Source organism: Rhopalosiphum maidis, chromosome 4, assembly GCF_003676215.2.
Source record: "Rhopalosiphum maidis isolate BTI-1 chromosome 4, ASM367621v3, whole genome shotgun sequence".
Lineage (NCBI taxonomy): Eukaryota > Metazoa > Arthropoda > Insecta > Hemiptera > Aphididae > Rhopalosiphum > Rhopalosiphum maidis.
The window spans coordinates 27,018,946-27,035,025 of record NC_040880.1 but is presented as its reverse complement, the minus strand read 5'-3'; the positions used below and the strand labels follow the sequence as shown (position 1 = coordinate 27,035,025).

The following is a 16,080-nucleotide window of genomic DNA, read 5'->3' as shown; positions in this document are numbered from 1 at the left end:
TTTTAATTCAATATTAAGGTTATAAATAATATACGTGTTAATTATATTTTTTTCTATATAATATAATTTATTTATCTAATGTTGAATCCAAAGCTATATAGCATTATATTCTCATAATACATTTCATTCATATAAATTAATTATACGTATTAGTTCTGGCATATGTAACTTTTTGTACATTTATTTGTATTGGCGCATTGCAATTAAAATGTGTGTATACTATAACAGCGGAAAAATAAACATCTGTATATGGTTTTTAATTTTCATAGTATTAAGACTGCAGTTATATTATGTACAATCTTATGTACAAAAATGCGTAATGTGATTTACTTTTTTATGTACAAATTAAATTAAAAACGACATTTGGTTAGTTTAAATTTTCTAATGCTATATCACTGAGTGATTATAGTTGTAAACAATAAAAGTATTTGTAGATTATTGTGAAATTTGTAATCAGTGCTATGAAATTTATACTAAACATATAATAATTAAATAATATATTGCATAAATATAATATTTATTGGAATTTTTTCATTTATCTATTAATTAATTAAACAGAATATATTTTAAAACATTTTAATATTTTTAAATAGTAATGTTAATAAAAACTACGATGATACATTAAAATCTATACTCGTATGCCTATATTTTATATTACTCGTAGATTTATATTTATTTTAATATCATATTATAAAAATATTGAAATATTTCATTTATTATTATTTGATATTTGGTTGAAGAATAGATCTATTGATAATTTTTCCTTTGAAAATAAATTGAGAAATACACCTATTCCACATAGTCAGTTGATTATAATTTATACTTACAGTACCGCCTCCACTTCTTAAACGCCCACTACCTACAACTGTCCTACTCACAAATACCAAACTGTATGCGTGCATTTTTGTTGACTGTCGCCATAATAAAATTACGGTAAAATGCATATTATTTGCATGTATGCATTTGAATTTGTACCATATTAATTATTGTTATAAAAATATTAACTATTAAAATATTAAAAATACCTGAAAAAGATTTGTTTTACTTTTGTGTAGAATAAAATTATAAAATTGAAAAACTGTGACATATAAGGTTAAAATTATTTTTCAAGTTTAAGACTTGAAAATAAAGCGAAATTTTTACGTCGTTTTTAAGGGGCTGGTTTTCATTTTCGACAGAATAAATTAAAAATAATCTATAGGACTTTATCTACGTATAAGCTCAGACTTAAGATTGCAAGTAAATGTTTACTTTTACTTAACTTTTATGTGGTGGATCCATTGATGTTTTTCAATGTTTTACTTAAGCACAATGCCTATAAAACCGCACATAGGATATCTATGCACATGTAGGCCAATCAATAATTCATAAAGTCCACCTACTGCATATTCCCCTTCTTATATTGTCAACATGCCAACATGCATTGTGTACATTATTTTAATACAGTACATTTTTGTTTTTTTAGTCTTGGTTTTACTGACTCCGTTGAGTATCCTAACTGTTTATTTTTAATGTCCAGGAAAAATGGTTTCTATAGAACTTGTTGCCAAATCCAGTACACGCCATATATGAGTTTAATATGACTGGTTAGAACTAGGATAGTATTGTCTACAGTCTATTTCATACAAATTAAGATTATTAATGACGTGACTACTTGTATATTTAATTTTATAAACTAAAGGCTTAAACAAATTTGACAAGTAACAAATAATAAATAAATATTCAAAAAAAAATTAAATATTTTATTTTTATATTTTATTATATATTTTTTTATATTTATAACTTTTTAAATTTGAAATTAAACTAAGTCCATTCATATTTATTATTATAATATATCTAAAACCAATTTTAACTAACAATGTTTTATAAATATTGTCATAATTCATTAAAAATAGTAAACTATTAAATTAATTCTTTAATAAATACTGTACTATAGTAAACGCTGCCAAACAGTTACTTGAAACGTGGTTAGTTTTGTTTAAGTATTCAAAATGTGCATACTTATTATTATAAAAACTATAACTTAAAAGAAACTTATTACTATATAATATATAAGTTAATAGATACGTACTTGTCTATTAGTCAACACTTCCACTTTTGATAAATATTTTGTTAAATTCCTTAAAATCTTAAACTTTAAAATAATTTATTACTTAATAATACACAATATTAACTACACATTTTATGTTGTTTATTTTTTGTAACACATCTAAATGTATTTTTTTGATCTAAAAAATTAATATAAAAAAAGTAAGCTGTCTTAAAAATCTCTCCCATACCTTGAGTAGTTTAATGTCAACAAACATAATATGATATCATGTATAATATATTCATTATATATGACATGTGTAAATGATATGACCCATATTGTTCACATATAAAAAGACACATCACCCTGAGATATATAGTTAAGTTTGTTGAATCACCTATAAATAATCAAACTGCAACCCTTACCACAACTTTCCATAAATTACTGATATCATATTTACTTCGCTATAGCTATGTTAAAAACGGTTTTAAAATAAAAGTTCACCTTGTAATTCCCTTCCCTTCTCTTCTATTCACGCACACTGTTTGACAATGTCGTGTGTGTCAGCTCAAACTAGGGCTCATCGTGACAGGTAGGCGGTACCACTAGTTCGTAACTTAGAGATAACTAACTATGTACAGAGTGATTGCATACAATTTGTTCTAATTTCTAACCATATATAAATCATTAATCTGTATGATTATTGTATTACTGTTATTTGTCATTGTTGTTTTTTAACTAGATCGAATTATATTATACTTAAATAGTATTGGTATTTTGTATATTATATTACATATTAAACTATTATAATTGTTTAACTAATTTGTACATTTTACAAGTGCGATTCTTATTTATCCCTCTATTTAAATTATAAAGTATTCTATTTTCACGTACATACGAATAATTATATAAATGCCGAAGTATTTGTGTATTGACAATATTTATACTCGAATTATAAATTAATTGAATCTAAACTCTCCATAATATTGCATTATTTAATAAAGATTTTAAAATTTGTAATTTTGTATTATTTTGTCTCCAATATCATCTGTTATTTATTTAAAAAGTAGAATTTTTTAAGCGTTATTTAAAAAGATATATCTAATTTTTTTACACGATTCTTAATTTATTAATATAAGGATATAAACTATTTGTGATAATATGATCTACATCTTGATAGGTTCAATACATGTTATTATAAGGCATAAGTAATTATTAAAAAATTATTACAACGCAGTAACTAAATAAAACAAGTTAATTATTAGGTATATAATTAATAATTTACTTTCACATTTTTCCATGATATTTTGTATCCGAATAACGCTGTAGAGTCATGAAAAATATGGCTCACGCTATAATATTTAAAGACAAAAGCCGAGTAGGCGGAGTCGGTTTGATTACTGTCAAACGTCAAGCCCTTCCGTGTATTGTTTTAAAGTCTCTTTAGAACTGCAGTCTGCTAAAGCCTATACATGGTCTTTGCTGCACAGAAAAAATATGTACTACCCACATATCAAGTAATATCTTCTTACTCATATGGACTTTTATCAAATTAAACAGCCGTGCTATCTGTATCGCTGTAAGATAAAAAATCTCGAGGTATTTTATACATATATGTTAAATTTATTGTGTTCGTTAAAACATTTTTGTAGGTTGCAAATAGTCATTATTATATTATATTTATTATTTTATGCACCGTATTTTTTCTACTCGTAGTAGTTAACTTTTATATTGCATTATATATTATATAAACAACTAATATTAATTGATGGCTAATTCTGAAATCAATAAAGATTTTTTTAAATATTTAATATTATAAATTATTCCTAAAAGATGTCGTTGATCTTTATATACGTTAGAGTGGAATGTATTGATTTTACTATGATGTATATTTTTATTGCTATATCTAAAAACACTTTTTCTAGTAAAAAAAAATACTCTAATCATCAACTTTGAGGGAGGTTTCTGATAACTATAATGTAGTTTGGATTTTGGTAAATCAAAAGTAAATATATATATTTTTTTTTTTAAATAATGAGGAAAAAGAAAGAAAAATACACTTTTATTAAAAAATTTAAATATTGCTACCAAAATAATTGTTCGGTAACCGTGGTTACCAATAAAGTAGACCCTCTCCGCTTAGAATCGTTTTTCTTATACTAGGATAGGGAAGTATATCATTGAATTGAAATTTAATACATCCTTTACACTATTACAGAGACCCAATCAATGACTATGTACACTTGACACCTATTGTACCACAGAACGGTTACCTACTTGCCCACCTTTATTTAATTGTTATTGCTTAATTGGATTTCTAATGTAATAGTACTTTAATTTATTTTTAGTTTTATTAATAGATTATTTGTGTTTCATTTTTTATTTCATTTTTGCGTGTTACGTTTAAATGTTTTCTGAAATACTGCTTACCATAATATATGTATAAAGTGACCTACTTATTTAAATAAGCTGCAATGCTGAATCAATTTCGATCATAATATCATATAACAATTAATTAAGTAGACAATTGTTACACGATCGAAATTGATTCAACCTATTTGACATGTGTATTGTTTACCTATCTGATAACAATTACAAAGGAAAAAGTTTTTAATCAGATTCCATTATTTTCATTTTATGATTTTTATGTTATTTTATTTTTGATATGTATCTATATTAATATTATCTTAATACTAGAAACATTAAATTCATTAATTTTATACTTTACACTAAAATTATACATTGTAGGTACAAATTTTCATTTAAATAGAAATGGTAAATAATAAAAATATATTTTCAGCATTAACAACTAGTTAGTTCAATGATAAAGCACTTATTATCATTTCTTCTACTTCCAATAAATTTGTAATATCTAGTTATATATACACTATCATCCATCATATGACATCATTATGCTAAACGAAAGGTCATGCTGTCAAATAATATGTATTATGTGGTCATACATGCAGAGACTACGTTGTGCGGGCCTTATAAAATTATAAGAAATGGAATCGATTGGTATACCTACGTAGTGTCGTAGTCCCTATTTCACTTGCCTCTGTTGACCTTAAAACATAGTAGTGTTTGATAAATTTTATCAAACAAATTCAAAATTGAGTTTAAAATTAATAAATCATTAAATGTATTTCAAAGTTTCTATTAATATATAAGTTAATATAATATATAATAATATATTTGTGTAATAAAAAATCCCAAGTTCTTTAATATGCCTACATTCTTCAGACATTTATATTTAAATAAACTTTTTAATTATATGCAGTGTAGAACAGCTACTCCCAGTAAAACACATTCCAAAACATATATATATATTTTTTTAAATAATCTCATGGTGTTTATGTTGAACGGATGAAACATGAATCCGAAATACGTTCGTGATAAAAATAGTATAAGAGTTGTGACCATTTTAGTAATTAGGAAATAGTATTATGGAGGAACTACTTTATCATGTTTATACATTTGTTTGAACGCTTACAAAAAGTCAAGAATAATTTATTATTCAACCAATAAATGTGTCACATAAGTAACAAATGTAAGAATACTTACATGTATATTGTATATACATTATATACATTCAGTACTGACTTCATATTGGAACTTAGATGTCATATTCATATTATGATACCTTTAATTATTATATTATTAATTAAATACTAATAATAAAAGTACGGTGTTAGCTAAAAAAAAATTAAAATAAATGCAAGGCTAGGGGATAGATTGATACAAAAATTTATTAAATAGAAAATTCTGATATTCCGTAATATTATTAGTTATTACCTATACAATTGTATAATATGTCAATTAGCTTGAATTAAACAAAAAAATAAACAGTAAGATGGATTGCTATGAAGATACCTACAATTTTTTATATTGTACATTTGTATACAAACGACTTTTAAGACGGAGACTACATAAACAGATGTAGCATACATTTAAAACAAGTCGTTTCAGTGTTAGTATTTTTTCTAGTCAATTATAAATTTTATAAAATATATTCTATCGGCTAGTTTATTTTAAAATATCTTATTTATTTAGCTTTCATATTTTTATTTTTATTTTCGTTGTATTACGTTTGTGTATATACATACATTAGTATATTATAGTGTTATACATAGTACATACATGATACATATATAGTACTATAAACACTATAATAGGCATTTTGATACTTGATACAATTATCGAAAATTGTAAATTAAATATTACATTAACTAAGTATTATATTTAATAACTAATTTATATTTGAATATCTTGATTTAGTTTGGGAGGAGTGAGGCTATATAAAATTACTTGGAGACAACTTTGGATTAATTGTTAACAAAGGAGTTATGGGTCACAACTTTTTGTTTTTAATACTCAGTTAATCCCTTTATATTATATTTCTTTGAAATAATAGATGCTATCCTCCTGACACACGTATAGCGATGTAACCAAATGTTCGTATAGTTGTAGATTAACAATACTATCTTGAATACAAATATTATTTTATACAAACTGCCTATAATTTATATTATATCAGTATAATACTTATCATTTATCAATAAAAACTTTTCATTAGAGGTTCCTATCTTAGTTCATGATTAAACCATTAAGTTAACTACAATATTTAATGTACAATGTATATAGGTACCTTTATTATTATCTAAAAATAGTATATACTATTGTATACACCGACCTTTGGTGAGGAAGGTAATTAGATAATTGATATAGGCTCCGATAACACTAACAAACAGTAAAATAGGGAATAACGGTCATTGCAATTTTAGACGTTGCACACTAATCAGATTGAACGATATTAAATTTATAAAATATTTTTTAAATTACATTAGTTTTTTCGAGTAGTATTTTTTTGTATTCTGCGTCGTTCTTAAAATATAATTTCATAAGTTTCTATAAAATTTAACATGGACAGAATTGGAAAATGGTTGGACGAAGATGAATACTTGTTCACGAAATCAATGCACGCTTATATTGAAAGTCGTATAATTTGGGACCTTAAACGATTACCAATGTCTGTGTTTCGCATGAAAAAGAATCGTTATGAAAATCCAGAATACCGTTATAGTGTCAGTGCCTTATTAGTGATGTCATTTGCAAATATTTTAATCCCTACTAATTTCCAACTAATAAATCATATATTTTTATTTTTTATTTAAAGGCTCCAGAAAATGAACTTCGTAAAGTAAATGTTAACAGTGGAGAACGGATACTTTCTGAACATGAGTTACGCATACAGCGTTCTTTGCAAAGACTCAATCTTCCTGAATGGTACAAAACATGCAATGTACCGGCTCAAGGATTTATTTTGAAAAGACATAGTGATGCTGGTTATACAACCAGTATGTCTAGTCTATCATCAAACCAATCACAGTCACCAAAAATGTATTCTAATTACAGTAAGCAGTATTTAAAATAAAACATTGCAATATTCGTTTTTTGTTTAAAATTAAAAATATATTGTTTTTTCAGATAATACACTGCTTAGCCCCCAAACGCATGCTGCAACTAAGAATTTCTCACGTTGGAGTACTAGCCGTTTGAATGGATCAAATTCAAATAGTACATCTCCTTGTAGTTCAACACGGTCTTCATTTAACTATCGTCAACCATATTTGGGTTGGAGATCTCAGGAAAAATTGTCCAAACCTAGAACCCCAGCCGAACGACTTGCTGCTGGATTACTTGCTCAACAACAACACGAACCGGTAATTTTTATAACTAACTATTATGATCACTTTTTATCATTTTAGTAATTTTAGGTCTGTTGCATAAACCTTGTAAATATTAATTTTTTTTTATTAAATAATAAACAGATAATTTTAACGCCCATAACTCATATCATCTCCAAACAGAACTAATGTTTAAAAATACCATAGTTCAATAGATTGCTAAATAGTTAATGAAGTACTATCTACAGCTTATGATTTTAATACTAATAAATTTTCATTACTTAAAATCTACTTTTACTAGTTACTTAAATATTTTAATTAGTTAAAAACATAAAAATCAAATATTTTAATTTTAAATAGTAATTAATTGATGTATTTAGTTATCTATTCTATATTGGATTACCTATTGTTCAATTTTTCTGTTATAAAGACATGTCAAACAAGCTTATCTGAAGTACAGTCATCAATTAAAGAAGTAACATCAGCTATAGCCAACTATGTATCGTCGTCAACGCCAGATGGAAGTAAAGAAAGGCTGAATACTGATCAGGATACCCCATCTAGGTAAAAATTAGTTATATAACAATTTACAAATATAATGAATTGAATCTATTTCAAATTGATTTTGTTTTAGATGTCCATCATTTAAAGGTAGCACAGGTCGCTTATGTTGGTTGGAAAGTTCATTTGTGGGAAACAAACGACCTAGTTTAACGAGAGACACACCACCATCAGAATTAACCACACCACCATCACATCGAAAAGCTACACCTGTCAGACAAATTCAAAATAATGGCAGTTGGGTCAATGGTGAGTGTGAATATACGTAGACAAGGCTTGCAGCCACGTACAAAAAATTGGACACTGCCTGCTGTGTAGAAGCCGATAAAATGCTTATCGAAACAATATCATATGATATAGCACTTGAACAGCTTTTGTTGGACTACCTTTAGATTTTATTTATTTATTTTGTAATTTGTTTTCGTTTTAGTATAAGCGAGTTAGTTGTTAATAATGTTTTATTTTTTTTTATGTATGTTGCACTCGAGCAAAATTTAAATATTGTAGATTATTTTTTTTTATTATTATTTATAAATAAGCTGAATGAAAACGTAGAGCATGACAAAATTAATGATTATTTTTTGTATGTTTAATTCTTTTTAGTATTAATTAATTGATTTCAATTGATGATGTTATAATGAAAAAAAGGTAATATCTAATTAAAAAGAAAACTATCTGGGACATTTCAATACATGTTTGTGTAAATATTTCTTTAAATAAGAATTTAATTGTTACTTGATTATAAAACCAATTGATTTATAATGAACTGAGACATTATAAATGAAAACAAAAATCAAGTGAAGTATACATTTTTAATAAACCTATACATTGTATACAAATATTGACAAGTCTAATTAATTATTATTTAAAGTTAATTTTTATGTTGATTTTGAAGTGTATTGTGTATTTTGTGGAGCTAAAAATATTAAGGAATTGCAAATATATTTTTTATTTTTACATCAATAACTAATTAATATGATATGAATATATGGTGCTAGATAAATTTTAATATTTTATCGAACCATTTATGGAAGCTACTATCTCAATCTATTTTCAAAGCAGTACTATTTGTGTTATTAGTTTCGATATAATACGCTAATTTATTTTAAAAATTCATGAATTTGAATAAGCTTTTAAACGTATTATATTGTTTTATTTTTTAGAAACTTAACAACACATTTAACCATAATTTCATACTTATTATATTTATTCATTATGTTTATTCATAATTTATTATTTAATAATAAAGAAAATTTGAAATTAGATACTATTACTTACAAAGATGACCTTTTTATATATCTCACATACTTCCCTCGGTGCTGCAAACTATCATCATTTCAGTTGAAATTTAAAAACATTGTTGTATACAAATATGTATTTATTATGTACTCTTAATTGTATTTGATTTACAAAATTTATAATTATTTATAAATTATATTCTATATAATAAATATATATATATGTTGCTTTTTAATGTTACTAGTTAAATGTTTTTTTATCACATTATTATGTACATATATAATGATTTAATAATAAGCTAATTTTAGTGACTAGTTATAAAAATTTCCAAATTTCAAACATGTTGATGATTGATGTAATCATTTTTTTATCGGTGAACTAAATATTTGTTACTCAAACTTCAAAGTTAACCTTTTACCCAAAACTATTTAAAGTATGGTCAGTATACCATGAATCTATTTTATTTTTTATTTATTGAATTTTACATTTTTAAATTTTTTACATAGTTTATTAATAATTTAATGTTTAAGCAATCCTACTTCAACCTTATACATTATATTATTATAATTTATAATAATTTTACATTTAAATATTACTTTAATTCAGATATAACTCAATAAAATATTGGTTTGTTTTTAAATAATTTACTCTTCCCTCATATCTTTAATTAATAGTAATTTCTAATATATTATAAATTGATTTTTATAATATTGTTCTTTTACCTCGCCAGTAAACTATATTATTATAGACTAATAGTTTTATTTATTCTTCCTAATAAATATTTTGTTCACTAAATACACAAAATTTGTCACTAAGTTTTGTAATTACAATATAATAGCCGCATAGGTATATCAAAAAATATTGTTTAAGTATAATAATGCAAATTATTTTATTATATGTACTTTTTTTATTTAAATATAATATATTATATTATATATAATATAATGTAAGTCACGCTTGTCCCCCTCCCTCAAAAAAAAATTAATAACAATAAGACAATAATAAATAGTGTATTTTGTTTACAATTTTAAATGTTTAAAAATAAATTGCTTTCACAGCTAAATTACATTTTTTTAATGTTTCATGAAGTTATTTTATAATATTTCTAAATTGTGAGGTACGACACAACCAAACTGTTGATTGTGCATTTTGCCATTCGATTTTATATTCTATAGTGCCATTTCGTGCATGTGTTTTCTCAACGCGATTTTTATTATTTCACTGCGCCATATGCATTATTTATTATATTGTTTTCAACCTGCTGTAAAATATTGAGCTTTATCATGTCGTTCATTAAAATTAATTTTGATTATTATTATTATATTGAGAAAAAAATTTTTATTTCTTTTGCGATTGTTGAGAATTCACTTTTCGGCACGAATAATTACAGATCGGCCCAGTCCCGGTTCGACGACTATGGACGACGTCCTAAACTCATTGTTAGGGTTGCAGCTTCAAGGGACGACCTCTAATAACGCTAGGTATCATCAACACCGTCGCGGCAGCGATGTCAACGAAAGCAGCGGTAGAGACCTTAGACGAAGGCCCTACGCTGCTTCAGGTATGGCCAACGTGTAAGTGTGTTAAAAATGCGTTTATATAGAAATCGCAACTATGACTAAATCAAAATCATTTCCCCCGCCATTTCAGCAGTATTATTTCTATTTATTCTTCAATCGTAGTTGCTGTGTGAATGTTTTATGTAGTATAATATATATTTTAGTAGACGTAACTATACCTATTTATTATACCTATATAATTCGTACAATACAAATATTATATTATTATATGTCGCATTATATGCATTTGTATAGTATCTTTAGTCGTGTTTGTGTGCTATGTGGTATCGTTTTAGAAATTTTTGAAAAAAAAAAATTGGAATTGATCAAACTTGTTTTTTAAAAAAGTTTTAAACTCCAACTTAAACTTAATTTTAATTTTATTTTTTTTTAACTGTTTAAACTCAAACTTTGAAACTTGATCAAATTTTTAAAAATTAACCCTAGCAAATTTAAAAGCACAATAGCAATAAAACCGTATTGACACTTGCGAAAAAACAAAAAAGATTAAATTAAACCTGTCATTGAACTCAAACATTTCGAACTTGATTATGTTGGTACTAGTCAAAATTCAATTCATCGCAAATTTCTTAGACTCCGAGGTATTTGACGAATAATTTTAAAACCCATCTCTGACAAAAAATCAAAAAAAAATCACCATCATATAATGTACTATCTCTATAGAGTCTTGCTCGTTGCACTATGGTCTAATCTATGTTGAACCGTGTGCGTGCGATGCGTACAGTTTCAGGTAACGCGTCGGTGGCTGTGGCACAATCAGCATCGACACCTCCAAAAAAACAACACCAAGCGGCGGGTCCCCATCTGCCGGGCGTCTCTGCGGGAGCGATCCGTTGCCGGTACTCGGAGTGTCAGCTGACGGCCACCGTTACCGAGGCCCGGCGCACGTTCAAGATGTGCCACAACTGCAATCACATGTACTGCTCGAGGCGCTGCCGGCGCGCGCACTGGCAGAACCACCGGAAAACGTGCTTGAACCGGCGCACGGCCTCGCTGTGCCCATCCATCGTGGACGCGATCAGGGCGAACGACCGGTGCGCCGAGCGGCTGTCGACTATCGCGCGGCGCGGTTATCTGACGCACGGCCGCGGGGCCGTCAAGTGCTATTTCTCGGGCGTCGAGCTGGCCGACAAGTTCGTGCGGGGCGGTGGCGACGACATGCAGTGCGAACCGGTGTACGCCAAGTGGACGGACATCGACCCGGACCTGGACGCGCTCGGGCAGCTCTGCAAGACGTACAACCCGGACACGCGGTACGTGCTGCACGTGTCTGTGTGCGTGTTGAGCGAGGTGCCCGGCCCGGGACCGGTTCAGTGGGAGCGGCACGTGGTGTACAAGTGTGCCAAGATGCACCTGGACAAGAGTCTGCGCGCCGCCGTTGCTCATCCGCCGCCACCGTCGGCCTCCGCCGAAGCCTCCGGACCGGCGGCGGACGACGGTGCGGCCGGTGCCCCGGACACACTGATACTGACCTCGTTGCCGGGATGCGACCGACGGGACGTGCGCACCGCCCGCCGCGTGTGCTTCGTCAACGTGCAGCGGCACCTCCGGCAGAGGGGTGTCGAGCTCCGTCACCAGTTCCCAGACGTGCACCAAAAGCTGTGCGAGTACGTGGACGGCGGCCCGGACGTCACGTTCACGCCGGTCACGGTGTACCCGCGGGACAGGGCGTCCGGCAAGACGTTCATGTGCATCATCATGCCGGACACGGAGCCCGAGAAGCTGAGCCTGTTGCCCGGGGACAGCGCCAGGGTGCAGACCATCGACATCGGTCGAGAATCCGCCGCCGCCACCGATAGCCGCAGTCAGTAAACTCCGTTCTATCTACCCGTGGGCGTGTCTCTGCGCGTTGCATTTCCTTCCTCGTACCTGCAGTGTGCCTATATTTACGGCCCGCAGTGCACGTGATTTGGAATGCTTCGAATGTTTAGTATACCGGCAAGGCCTCGTATAATAATATTATAATATGATATTATTACTCGTATGTTGAACTTTTAAAATATTTACACGAATTAAATTGCAGCAAATTTTACGTGCGCAGACCCGTCTCCTGCAATTGCTAGGAAACTCGAAGACAAAATGTTTTATTCCGACTTTATAGAGTATAAACACTACGAACTTTATACAATCGTTTGTAGCTCTCCCGCAATATGGCAGAAATTTACATTTTGCTGCAGTAATCGTAGATTTTAAATAAAAATAAATTATGAAGTTTAAAGGGGAATATTGTACCTAGTTATACCTAAACCTATAGTTATTGATGGGCTCGAACGCGGCGTTGAGACACTACGTATTGCCTTAGTGTATACATTGACGAGTTACTAGGTTACCTATAATATAAATTTTGCATATTATTTAGTATTGTATTTATTATTGTTTATAATATTTGCCTTTATTTACTTAATATTATTATTACATTATTAATTATGTTATTTGTTGTTTTATTATTATTACTATTGTTGTTATTACATTTATACATATAATAATATTAATATACCTCTACACTTAAGTGTATTAATTTAATAATATTATGTACTTATTCGATTGGGTTAGATTTGCGGGTCAAAGATCTTGTGTACTAACGTGTATAGTGACTAATATGGAGACTATTATAAAACAGTCTAAATATCAGTCAGGTATCCTAATAAAAATGCATTTTATATTAAGGATATCTACTGTAACGTGAATAATTTCTTACTTGAATTGTGTATACTTATTTAAAACTTCATTTTTAATTCTTCAGCTAGTCTTATAAACTTGTTGAATAAAATAAAACATGTACCTAATGTAGGCATAGATAATTTAGTAAAAGTTTAAATGTGATGGATGTCTAAATATTTTTCAATTAAGCTCACATTTAAGGAACAAACTAATCGTTAGGTATAACAACACTCCCCTATCAATATTTTAAATATCTTCATTTTTTTATAAAAATTATTACCTACATTTACCTATCGTAGAATAATAGATAATAAAACAATGATATTTGACATTATATCTAAAAACAACGACGGGACTGATGGGTAACTATAGACTGTAGTATTACTAGCTCATAATAATCAAACATATATTTGTGTAACAGTAAGAATCAAAAAGTTTCTAATTTAAGTTAATTTGTATTAATTGTATTGAATACTTGAAATTTTATTGCTCCAATATTATAAATTTACAACAATTAGGTACAAAAATAAAGTACAGTAGAATCCACTTATTTGGGACACCACATAAAAGGGACAACCGCTTAATAGGGACAGATTGGCATAGTCCCGAACGAATGTATCGGTTTATTAGTTATTCGGATAATGGGGACAAATAGGTCACCGCCCAATGTGTCCCAATTAAGCGGATTCTACCGTATACCTACCAAGACAATATTACCATTAATACCTAAAGAGTATTGGCTATAATATTATTATTTATTACCTATGTAGAATGTACATAGGTACTTACAAATTACAATTTATACAGGTTTCAAAGATTTCGAACTGTTCATAATATTCTATTGTTATGTTCCACTGTGTTCGTAATGCAACGACAATAATATGAATAAATTGCACCAGACAATGCGTTATTTTACATGTATTGTATACACTTGTTAATTTATTTCTATCATCTCCATACACCCACGACCCACCCGGCTCACATATGCATCTGCCTATATATATATAATACGGGCAATACGTGATATCATATCCCATAGGCTTAATCTGGTGCGATGAAAGCAGTTATCCCCTGACATTTTGTAGTGGTGGTAAAGACGTCGTTTTACCCCTCAGTTTTCAACTATAGTAAATAAGTTGTTCGTTAAATATTACAACACGTTATTTTGTTTTTGTATAGTACATTAGTACCTATTATGTTCCACAAGCTTGAATATTATTTTTCTATATGTGATTCATGTAGGTAGGTAATTACTAATTACTATTTTGTTACTAAAATATTTATAAATGCTATTGCCTAGGCATATAGTACATAATTGTATATCCATAATATAGCACTTAAGAAGTCGCCCATTATAATACGATCAAAAGGTACGAACCTGACATATTTTCATTAATTTTACAATATTATTCTACAAAATGTCAAGGGATGCTACATAAAATGCTTAATTGTGTAAATCTATAGAATATACTCTATACTATTTGTAATTTATTTAAAGGGATGAAGGGTGTCACGTCTAATGGAGAAGCAATATTTAAATTTTTTTTAAATTATACAATAATGAAAATTTATTTATTACATATTTGGCTAAAGCCATGTGTGTAGTTTTATCGACATCGCATATCGAAATAATTGGGTAGTGCTTGAATTAGTACTTTAATTAGTCAGTCGGGAACCTGCGGCTCTTTGGATATTTATCAATCGAGATCCGTAAAATATAAATTATATTATACCTGTGTTATTATAGTGATAAATAAAGTTTTTCTATATTTTCTAAATTCAAGACGTATTTTTATGTTTTTATTGCTTACCATTTTCTCGATGAAATAATAGTACTATCTTTATTCTAATATATGTACTAATAAAGTAATAATTTAAACACCACAATTAAAAAAAAAGATTGGTCAAACCTGTGCGGCTCCCTAGATATCATAGTTTTGTAATTTTTTAAAAAAAAATGGCTGTTTCCTACGAAAAGGTTCCCGACCCCTGCCCTAGTCCCTAGGCTAGCGGTTCCTAAACTTTTTGATTCGCGCATCCTCAAATAAAAAAAAAATTAATTGCATTTAACCAAAACTTTTTTTTCTATTTTTGGGTGTATATTATACATATATTATTTTTGTTCGTGAAATATTAGTGGAAGTTTCACTATAGCCTATATTATACAGTAACTACACAGTAGTACACGCTAAACACCCTCATACGAATATCTGACGGACCTTAACATAAGCCACCTACCTATTTGCTAGTTGCGCCAATATGGCTATGTATAGGTACATATAATTTCCGATTCATACCGTATTACCTATAACTTATATAAAAT

General features: G+C 28.9%; 1 protein-coding gene across 3 annotated transcripts in view; it reads left to right on the top strand.

Annotated features, from left to right (window-relative positions):
- Window positions 1-13,446, top strand: part of LOC113550501 — a 34,904-nt gene extending 21,458 nt beyond the window's left edge. For 2 of the 3 annotated variants that reach the window (XM_026952376.1, XM_026952382.1), the window contains exons 5-10: window positions 7,206-7,443; window positions 7,517-7,752; window positions 8,147-8,280; window positions 8,351-8,526; window positions 10,907-11,077; window positions 11,821-13,446. In XM_026952376.1, coding sequence (XP_026808177.1) covers window positions 7,206-7,443; window positions 7,517-7,752; window positions 8,147-8,280; window positions 8,351-8,526; window positions 10,907-11,077; window positions 11,821-12,908 — 2,043 coding nt within the window. In that variant the 3' untranslated portion in view covers window positions 12,909-13,446. The remainder of the gene's footprint in view (window positions 1-7,205; window positions 7,444-7,516; window positions 7,753-8,146; window positions 8,281-8,350; window positions 8,527-10,906; window positions 11,078-11,820) is intronic. The other variant, XM_026952387.1, reaches the window with a different exon arrangement.
- The last annotated feature ends 2,634 nt before the right edge of the window (window positions 13,447-16,080 follow it).